Raw genomic sequence first — 10,701 nt, forward strand, 5'->3', positions numbered from 1 at the left:
TGTGCATGATAACTAAAAATCTAACTTTACAAAGAAGAAATTATGTTTCCCCGCTCTAAATTACAATAAAATTAGATAAATATTAGTTACTGAAAACATAATATAGACATTTCACCCCATAGAAGTACATCAATAAAATAAGCATGTGCTTCACAATTCATGTCGGACCAAATATTTATGGCTAATAGGTTCATGATAATTCAAGCTATAGGGGAAAAAGAGAGAGGTATATATATGTCTCCAGTCTCCACTACCTAAGTTCAAACAGAATATATTTGCAATCTATGGGCTTCATTTGTCCATGCATCATTTCTGCTACTTGGGTTTTAAAAATTTCTTTCATTATTGGATTGGAGATAGCTAGATTTCTTTTGTCCTTGGAGGCATACTATTTCAATTATCAGTGAGCTAGTAGTTCAATATGTTTACATTATCAACCCAAAAGAAATTGGATATATTGGAGTAAACAAAACAGAGAAAAGGAGCTTTAGCGGTGGAAATTTTGCTTCTCCAGAATCTGGATGCAGTCAGCTAAAGTTGGATTGTTCTCACAGTCTGCAACATTGTGATTAATTTTGATTAGAGATTTTGATTCAAAGTGAGAGGCTTTGTGGAGGACTATCCTGCCTGTAAAGACTAAGAGAATATATGTAAAGCTTGTTCTAGAGTCTTGGAGATAGTACTAGTCCTTCGAGTTTACTCTTAAAAACTGGATTTTCTATTGGCTGTGGTGGGTGGTTTATGTGGTCTTAGTAAGCTCCACACAAAGTTGACCCAAAAAAAAAAAGCTCCACGCAAACGTTAACCTTTTGTTTCTTTTAGATTTAAAAGAAGAATAACGCAAATGCAATTAAAAGGAGCATAACAATTATGGCTGACATTGATAGGTATACCGACTCTATTTATCAATACTATGTACCAACCAACTTAAGATTGGTAGGCAAAATCTTGTACCAATATCAACCGTCAAAGTTAGTATACCAACTTAGTTGGTACGGTTGGTACTCGGTTGATACGGTTGGTAGTGGGCCTCTACCAAGTTTAGATTGAGGCCCAACAAACTAAAAGGCCCAGCTCATTTGAATCCTTTTTTTTTTGGGTTTTCTCTATCAATTATCAAACACACATCATATAATTTTAAATGCATAAACAAACAAGATCAAAACTTCAAATGCAACAACGTCCAAAGTTAGCAGAAACTGGACAAAATTTGCAGGGAAGAGTGATGCTGCGAGGCCAGGAGAGTGCTAGACTGCTAAACACCAGTCTGGACAGAGGTGTTACTTGGGTGTGTTTCTTGCTGCCTCAAAGCCTTGGACAAAAGCATTCTCTGCAAACACAACAACAAAATAAAAACACAACAACACAACAACTATTCAGTCTTTAAAGACATAAGATAACAACAAAATAAAAACACAACAACACAACTATTCAGTCTTTAAAGACACAGGAATTATGATTATATAACAACACAACAACACAACAACTATTCAGAGCATAGAACACAGAAGCACAAATTGTACAAACTATAGAACACAAATTATAGTTAGCTCAACACATTGATTATACACATTATAGATATAGCACAAATTGTACAAAGTAGCTAGTTCCCGAATCAAACAGGTACATAACACATATCATAAAACCTATTAACAGAGCATAAAAGACAGCAAAACGAAGAGGCAGAGGCTATATAGCAAGTAATTTAGTCGGAGTTACTACTAATTTTACACTACTTAAACATCTGATTCAGCACATAGATAGCACACATAGATTTGCGTTTAACTGCAAATAATCGTACACATAGATAGCACATAGATAACACAAATTAGGAAGTTGATACATACGGAGATCGAGGCTTGGCGCTGCCGAGTCGAGGTGCTACGAAGTCGAGGTGTTGCTCAGTTATTGAAGCTGACCTTGGCGCTGCCGAGTCGACGGCGAGAGAGGCGAGGTGAGGTTTGAGCTAGATGAGTGTTTAAGCGAGAGAGGCGAGAGAGGTGAGAGACAGAGAGAGATTGAATTGAAGTGAAGTGAATGAGTCTAGGATTAGGGTTAGATGACTTAGATCAATGATGGAGATTCATCTTCACAAATAGTTGTATTTTTTTATTATATATAAATCGGTTGGTACACGGTATACCGTATTTTAGGTAAAACTTGTACCACGTACCAACCGACTCCTCAAACTTGGTACGGTAGTACTGTACCGAAAACTCGGTTACCAATTATATCGGTTACCAACTTGTTTGGTGCGGTTGGTACATGGTTGGTTGGTTTCGCCAAAGTCCAAATTGCCACCCTAATAACAATGAGTTAATGATTTCTGATCATTATTATGTATTAGCTACACATAAAATATAAATACTTAATATAAATACTGATTATGTACATAATGATTTTCTCAAGTAACTGTTGGAGACCTTCTATTGTCTTACATTTAAGGAGGGACAATTGCTAATAAGTGTTTTGCATCAAAATGACAGATCGAGTACCTTGTATTATAATGTGAGTTTCTTATGAAAATTTAAGCTTCTTTTGCTTGATTAAAGCTTGTTTTTGAGTGTTATGTGACCTCGAATATGTCTCGTCTCCTCTCTCTTTGCCCTAGCCCTGTCCTTTTTTCTTCAAAATGAGACAGGGTGTTGGTATGGTGGTAGCAATGAGATTTGTGATGGCAATCACGATTGGCAGCGGGTAACCCTCTTTTCTTCTTTTCCTTCTAGGGTTGCGGAGGTCTAGATTGATCCCATGTGAGATTGACACTTTGAAGAACAATATCCGGCCGCACCAACCCGCGCCCATCCCTATTGTTCTTCATCTGGGGAGACCCCCTATACTGCTATGCATAGGATGAGACCAGGTGTATTTGCATAAGTTAAATGATTGTAACATTTGCTGTTTATTGATGCATACGCCACATCCTATGGTCTACAACATTAAGATAACTTATGTTTTTAAGTTATCTTGCATGATTTAATTTTTACGTAGCCTGCGACAATGGATTATGTTTATATTTATTCGATTTGATCAACAAAATGACTTTACGTCCTTGATTTAACAAAAAATAAAAAATCTTGTGTTAAGTGGTGAGTTGGTCACCTTTTCTGCCCACATATCATACGCAAACGCCTAACAGATTTATAATCATGGGCTTTCATTCAAGCAGTAATCATAATTGGGCTAGAAATGTAGAGGTACGTACGCATTTGTGGATTTTCCTGTGTATCTTCCAGTAACATAAACAATAGCACCACTTTTATATATAACGAGTCGTTTTCATTCAAGTTGTTAATTATTTGGATGACCAATATGCTTTCCATATTATGCAACTTTTATATAAATCACAACCCAGTGTGCTCAAAGGGACTTGGATATATATACAAAACCTATTCTACAAATAGAAGCTATCCAAATCCAGTTGAGTCTATCTCAGACTGTAAATTGTTTACAACAACTACTTGAGAAAAGAAGCATAAAAAAAAGGAAAGAAAACAAGTCTCCAGAGGAACTACCAAACATTTAAAACAAGTCATTTTCAAGTTACTGTTCTTATTATTTTGGTTCATGTAAGCAGCTGATCAAGCCACTATATAGAATGCGCGCCGTAATAATTGTATGATTGTTATATGTTTAACATGTTGTAATTGACTGTATTTTACAATTGCTGAAGTATAGAAGACCTGACATTGTATTGTTTAGTTTCATGAAATAATGAAGTATATATGATTCAAGACTAATAATAAACGAATTAAGAAGCTTTCTCGATCAAGAGTTGGAATCTATGGAAGTTTTGAGGCCAATTTTAATAGGGTTGATTTGATGCTTCCCTTGTTCTTGTCTGAGGCAAAATGAGGGCATCATGTGCTTTTGGTTATGCGTTTAGTGATTAATGGGGTTATGCGGTTAGTGTGTAGTCTTTAAAAAAAAAAAGAATTGAAGACTAACGTTACCGTTTTAAAATTAAAGATTTTTGAATTATCTTCGATCTTAATTGACTATAAATCTCTTGATCAGTCATTAATTAGTTGAACATGACTGTAATCTTGAAAACCTCATGAATTAAGGCTGCTTGAAGTCGTGGTGCTCTGAGTGCAACTTGAGCGAGACTTACGATTAAGCCAAACTATAGCAGCAAAAAAAAAAATATCAGTTCTCTCCAAAAGTAACAAAATCGTCTTATCAAATAAAGGGTTTTTTTGTTTTTGTTTTTTTGTTTTTTGTAATGACAGAGAATTATAGGTTAAAAACCAAACAGATGCCATGTTTGGACTTTTCTGAGCTTATCACTCGGAACACTTGATGCTCTCCCTCCTCTGCTCTTAAAAAGCCCTCCAATGGCGGTTGACTGTTGGGTTCCAACCTCTTTTCTCCGCCAACATGACATCATCAGCAGCCATTAGTATTCTCCAACCCAAACTCCAATTCTTCCCCTGTCGTTTTTGCTCCCTCAAATCATTCAAACCCAAATTTCCCATATCCAAACTGGCCTTCTCCGGTGGATTAGACCCCACGAAAGCTCCTTCACGTAGAAACAGAGTCATGGGTTCCAACAATAGCATCGTTGAGCTCACAAATTTGCTCCCTTTTCGGAACAACGGCAACGAAGCTGTTAGGGTGCTCCAACATGGGTCTGAGGATTCGGGTCTTGTATCCAATAGGTTTGAATCCACACTCAATCGATTGGTAGGTAATAAACCATGAATTTCAATATTAGTTTGTTACAATTTTTTCTTGGTTTGGTTGATGCTAATGAGTTGTGTTGGTGGCTGCAGAGTAAGTGGCTTGTGTCTGGCGTTTTTGCTGTGGTGATACTATGTAGGCATGATGGGGAAGCTATGTGGGCTGCACTGGGGTCTGTGGTGAATTCCATACTCTGTATTGTACTTAAGAAGATATTGAATCAAGAAAGGCCTGTTCCTTCTTTGAGATCCGAGCCTGGAATGCCGTCTTCGCATTCTCAATCCATCTTCTACATTTTTATGTTTGCAATTTTTTCAAGTAAGCTCTCTTACTCACTCCTCTTGAACAGTTGAGTTCAACTCATGTTTCTCTGTTAAGTTTTTGGAGCTTTAGTAGGTTGAGGATTGGAAATTTAACGTCTGTTTTGTCAGATATAATGTGGAGTGTGTATGAGTTTGGAATGTCTTGCATAGGATTATTTATCATATACCTAAAAGCTAGTAGTAGACTAGATTAGAATTTGAAAGGTGTGTGACTGCAAAAACTGAGGTAGCTAGATGGGATTCTAAATTTGTAATCACAGTTGCATTCTGTGTGATATTGGGGATAATGGAGCAGTGCTTTAATCAATCAAGTTTAAATGGGGTTCAAGAGATGTCGTTTTGATTGGAGAAGAGTCAGAAGACTACATCTTTTAGAGTTTGTAGTATGGCATTATTTCAAACAACGGACAGTGTTGAATACTTTGTGTCAGTTATCAATCTTCTGTCTCCGTTTACTGATGTAAAAATGCATGTACTCTGTGCTATTGCAGTTGTGGAATGGCTAGGGATAAATGAGATTAGCCTGATTACTAGTGCTCTTGCCTTGGCATTTGGTGCATATCTTGTAAGTATTCCATATTTTTTTCTTTCAAGTTTTAACTTCAAAGTTCACCATACAATGTGTTTTTAAGCAAGCTTAGTTTAGCTCTTGAGTAAACAACACTCAAAAGGTGATAGGATGCTTATGTTCCTTTATTGTTTGCCTATGCAGTCATGGTTAAGAATTTCTCAGCGACTTCATACCATGAGCCAAGTGGTTGTGGGTGCTGCAATTGGAACCGTTTTCTCCATTTTGTGGTACTGGTCATGGAATGCTGTTGTTCATGAAGCATTTACTTCCTTTTTGTGGGTTCGAATAGTTGTTATTTTGGGGGCAGCTGTGTTTTGTGCAGGATTCCTTTTGTATGTGATTCGTTATTGGATTAGGGATGACCGATGAATTATGTAAGTTGATACCTCATTTCTGACAGTGGATCTCATATCTAATGCTTCTCAGTGATTCAGTACAAATGAGACGGGCTTCAATCCAGTTGAAAAAGGTCTAAAAACTTAGCCAAGGACAGACCATAAAAGCATATACATCGAGTGAAAAATGCTGAATCCGGTGACGGATTATCAAGTCTAAGACATGAGAAACTATCACTCAAACAGTTGATACCCCCCTATACATAAAACGTTTGAAATGGCTGTTGATGATTGAGTTTCAGTCTTTCTACTCAGCTCAACATGTCATAAGCAACCACGATTAATCACCAACCCAGCCTTGAACTCTTTATCTACCTTCTTCCACCCTCAAGTCATTCGAGCACTTGTCCACCAAGAAAGCTTGTTTCAGTAAGAAACACAGTCATGGATTCCAACACCATGACTGGTGGAACAAAAAGTAAGCTTTAGTGGACTAAGACTTCCATTACATTCGAGGCTGCGAAATTTAGAATAAATCTGTCTCGTGTCATTTTCTGGTTAGTTTGCAAACTCGGTACACATCTTTTTTTCTTTTTTTTAAAGTAACTCTACACATCTCGTGCTGTTTCTTTGTGTGCCATTGCAGTAGTGCAATCAAGTGATAAATGTGATTACGCTAACCATTGGAGTTGAGATGTGGTGAGTATCTGGGATTGGGTGTCTTTTGTTGTTAACTTTTGAATCTGCAGAATGAGGACAATCTCATAGATATAAGAGGTTTTATACCATCCGAGTAATGCTTTGATTAACTTGAGGTTTTATACCATCCGAGTAATGTTTTGACCTATCTCCAGCAACAAATACAAAAGTCCCATCCTTGGCCTCTATCCCAGACCATCCTGGTTCCTTAATTACGCCCTTTGATCTCATAATTTTCCTTACCTCTGCTGCTTCCCTCCACATTCCTTTGGCAGCATAAATACTAGCTAGCGTTATGTGAGTCACTGCACAGTTAGGATTTAATTTAAGAATCTCTTCTGCAGCGCGTCTTCCACAGTCAGCATCACCATGAAGCCTACATGCTGTAAGTAGAGTAGACCAGACAACATCATCCTGTTGAATTGGCATACTTTTGATCATGTGCTCTGCCTCACTTAACCGTCCAGCTCGACAAAGGAGATCAATCATGCAGCCGTAGTGTTCTTTTGAAGGACTAATCTTAAAGTCATTGCTCATTGAATTGAAGTAGTGGAAACCAAGATCAACTAATCCAGCATGGCTACACGCAGCAAGGACACCAACGAAGGTCACCGAGTCCGGTTTCAGACCAACCTTAGGAATCTTCTCAAACAGATCAATGGCTTCTTGGTAGTACCCATGTTGAGCATATCCATTAATCATGGACGTCCATGAAATAACATCACCATCTTTTGTCACATCAAAGTTTTTTGCAGCCTCTTGTATACTTCCACATTTCGAGTACAGATTGATCAAGGCACTTTGTACCATAGCTTCAGAATCTAGACCAACCGTTAGGACATGAGCATGCAATTGCTTGCCTTGCTCAAACATTGCCATGCTTCCACAAACACTTAAGACACTAGCAAAAGCATACTCGTTTGGTTTTGGTCCTTCCCTTCTCATCCACGACAAATACTTGAAAGCTTCTTCCCCATAACCTGCTTGAGAATACCCTGCAATGACAGTGGTCCATGAAATAATATCTTTTCTGCCCATCTCATGAAACATGGCAGAAGCTGAAGTCAAACGCCCACATTTGGCATACATGGTTATAATTGAATTTCCTACTGACAGATAATCCGCAAGACCCAAGCGTAAAACGTTGGCATGCAATTGTTCACCCCATTCAACTCTAGCAAGATTGGCACATCCAGAGAGAACAGCTGCAAAAGTGTACTCATTAGGACGCACACCAGATTCCTGCATTCGCATAAATGCTTTCATTGCACAATCCTCTTGACCCGTCCAACAATACGATGTAATGATTGATGTCCACGAAACAACATCCTGCGTCCTCATTTTCGCAAACAACTGCACCCCATAGTCCAATTTTCCACACTTGTTATACATGGTAGCAAGTGAGTTGGCAACAAAAGAGTTCTCATCAAACCCTTTCTTCATCAATTGTGCATGAACTTCTCTCCCACACTTCAAAGCACCCAAACCAGCACACGCCTTCAATGAGATAGCAAACGCATACGCATCACATTGCACCCTGCACCTCCACATTTCAGCAAAACACACCAACCCCTCCACATTATAACCCGCTCGAACAAGACCAGTGATAACAGTAGTCCACGACACCACATTTCTCAGCGGCATTTCATCGAAAACTCCACAACCCTTCTCAATCTCACCAACCTTCATATACATATCAACAAGAGCACTCCCCACAAACACCGAGTTCACAACCCCCGATTTCACCGAGTACCCATGTAAAACTTCCCCGTAAGTCAACTTCCCACCAAGCCCGCAAGCCTTGAGCGCAACGCTGAGAAGAAAAGGGTCCATGCCGATATCCGGCTGCACCCACATGTTTGAAAACAGAGCCAATGCTTCAGAGGAATCAGAGACTCCAACGTATCCTGAGATCATATTGGTCCATGTGACCTCATCTCTCTTGGGCATTTCATCGAACACCTTCCGGGCGTGTTTGAGATCACCAGCTTTGACGAGCTGCTTCAATTGGGAGTTGAGTTCGGGGATGTCTACATGATTAGCATGATGGGTTTTGTGATCTCGCTGCTCTGTTTTTGATTCGGGAGCCAGAACAAGGCTTCTGCATTGTGGGTGAGCCAAGGGTGAGCTTGTAAATAGTCTTCGAAATTGAGATCTGATCGTTCTAACCATGCTCTGTATTTGAACAAAGGAAAGCATTTGGCGCCTCCTAATTTCTACAAAGAAGTGGTCCCGTAGGGGAACTGGGCCCAAAGCGGGCAAGGCGGCAATGAGGTTGGGCTAGGCCGATATTGAATTGGTGGACCTACTCGGGCTGAGGTGTCGACTACTTAAAATTATAAAATTACGTAAAGGAATCTTCTAGGCGGGAAAATCTTCGATGCACCAATAGACTGTGCAATCTTAGTCATTCATAGATTTGGACACCCATACATGTTTAATAAAGTCATAAATTTTTATCATCCGTTTGATATCGTATATTTACACGTCGTCCATAAAAGATTCTCTCATTTCGGGCTAACTTACTTTTATAACAACAGTTTTATAATGACCACAAGATTCATGAAACATGGATGAGCTGCCTTTGTTGAGTTGACAGGCTGGCTTGACTATATATTATAGGGCTGGGCACGGGACGGGATGGGCCAGGATTTGGTGAATCCCGTCCCGTCCCGAAAATAAAAGAACAGGACGGGACGGCGTTTTTAGAAAGTTGTCCAGTACGTCATGATCCCGATCGGGACCGGGACGGGATCGGGATCCCGAAAAATTAACCCTCAAACAACATTAATGAAATTAATGAAAAAAAATATCCAGAATCACACAAGTAAAAAAAAAGAACATTAATGAAATTAAAAGTACTAAAATCAACAAGAACATAAGTGCATAGGTGCTAAATTACATCCCACTTTAAAAGTACTAAACATCCCACATTAAAAATTAACCCTCAAACAACAACTGAAAATATCCAAAATCACACAAGCATTTGGGGATCGAATTTGGTTGAGAGGCTGGAGGGAGTGGAGACGTATCATTTGGTTGAGAGTGAGATCGAATTTTCTAGTGTTTAGGTTTTACTGTTTTGGACCAAATTGAGTGTGGTTGAGTGTATTGTAACAACATGCAACCTAAAAAATCAAATATAAAATGATTAAAATAAGGTATTCTAATATTACGGGACGGGACGGGATTTTTCGGGATAGTCCCGTCCCGTTTCAACATTACTATAACGGGACGGGACGGGATGGGATTGCCATTTTCAAAACCTATCCCGTCCCGTCCCGCTAACTTTCGGGACGGGACCGGTACGGGATCGGGATTCCGGTACTAAGTGCCCAGCCCTAATTTACTATATATATATTTTCTGTCAACTGTTCACTGATACTGTTCACGTAGCACTGTTTCCATGAACAGTGCGAATGCTTCTTTGGGAAAAAAAATCTGTTCTCTCGCTCTCTCACACTCTAGATCCTTCGTGGGAAAAAAAATCTCTAGATCCTTCTCTCTCTCTTTATCTCTCTATCTCCCTGTTTTCTCTCCTCATACTGCAAACTATCTAGATCCTTCATAAAAAATAAAAAAAAGAGCAAACTCTCTAGATCTCTCTCTCCATCAAACCGAAAGAATATCTCTCGAAACTGGATTAAATCTCTTAATCGACTTGCTTTCATCGCTCGATTTTACAACCCAAGCTTCAAATCGACTTATTTTCAGGTTTGTTCCCTGAATGATTGGTTTCCAATTCATGTTTATATTTTTTCTTTCTCTAATCTATTGAAGCTTTTGATTGATGCTTTTGTGCTCTAATGATTTTCCTTACGTATTTTCCTTACTTCTGTTTTTGGTGGATGCCTTTTGTAGAACTTATTTTCACTTCCTCCTGTATTCTTTGCTTTCTTAGTGTCTGAGTTCATTGTTATGGGTAGTGAGTTCGCGAGGCATCTCTTATTAGATCTGATAAACGGTTTATTCTTTGAGGATTTTAGTATTTGCTTAATACAGATTTTTTTGTTTTGCTCAGTATTTTTTTTTCTCTTAATTTTTTCATTGTGCAGTTCATGTTTTAAAATTTGGGCTTTTGGATAATAGA

The 10,701-nt window shown here is 38.7% G+C and overlaps 2 protein-coding genes across 2 annotated transcripts; one reads left to right on the top strand and one right to left on the bottom strand.

Annotated features, from left to right (window-relative positions):
- Positions 1-4,269: 4,269 nt before the first annotated feature.
- On the top strand, positions 4,270-5,946 carry LOC101293716. Its single transcript, XM_004287827.1, has 4 exons — positions 4,270-4,686; positions 4,776-5,001; positions 5,498-5,571; positions 5,719-5,946. The coding sequence occupies exons 1-4, from the start codon at positions 4,381-4,383 to the stop codon at positions 5,944-5,946; spliced, it is 834 nt and encodes a 277-aa protein (XP_004287875.1). The 5' UTR covers positions 4,270-4,380.
- Positions 5,947-6,692: 746 nt separating this feature from the next.
- LOC101309679 (putative pentatricopeptide repeat-containing protein At3g47840-like) lies at positions 6,693-8,783 on the bottom strand. Its single transcript, XM_004289075.1, has one exon. It carries the CDS (start codon positions 8,781-8,783, stop codon positions 6,693-6,695), a length of 2,091 nt encoding a protein of 696 aa, XP_004289123.1.
- Between the last annotated feature and the right edge of the window lie 1,918 nt (positions 8,784-10,701).

The sequence above is a fragment of the Fragaria vesca genome, linkage group LG1 (assembly GCF_000184155.1).
Source record: "Fragaria vesca subsp. vesca linkage group LG1, FraVesHawaii_1.0, whole genome shotgun sequence".
Classification (NCBI taxonomy): Eukaryota; Viridiplantae; Streptophyta; class Magnoliopsida; order Rosales; family Rosaceae; genus Fragaria; species Fragaria vesca.

What these genes read in the sequence shown, in the direction of transcription:
- LOC101293716 (XM_004287827.1), top strand. Translation starts at nt 4,381, where the DNA reads ATGACATCATCAGCAGCCATTAGTATTCTCCAACCCAAACTCCAATTC. An exon ending in AATCCACACTCAATCGATTG is followed by an intron (nt 4,687 to 4,775) that starts GTAGGTAATAAA and finishes TGGTGGCTGCAG; the next exon opens with AGTAAGTGGCTTGTGTCTGG. An exon ending in TATGTTTGCAATTTTTTCAA is followed by an intron (nt 5,002 to 5,497) that starts GTAAGCTCTCTT and finishes GTGCTATTGCAG; the next exon opens with TTGTGGAATGGCTAGGGATA.
- LOC101309679 (XM_004289075.1), bottom strand. Translation starts at nt 8,783, where the DNA reads ATGGTTAGAACGATCAGATCTCAATTTCGAAGACTATTTACAAGCTCA.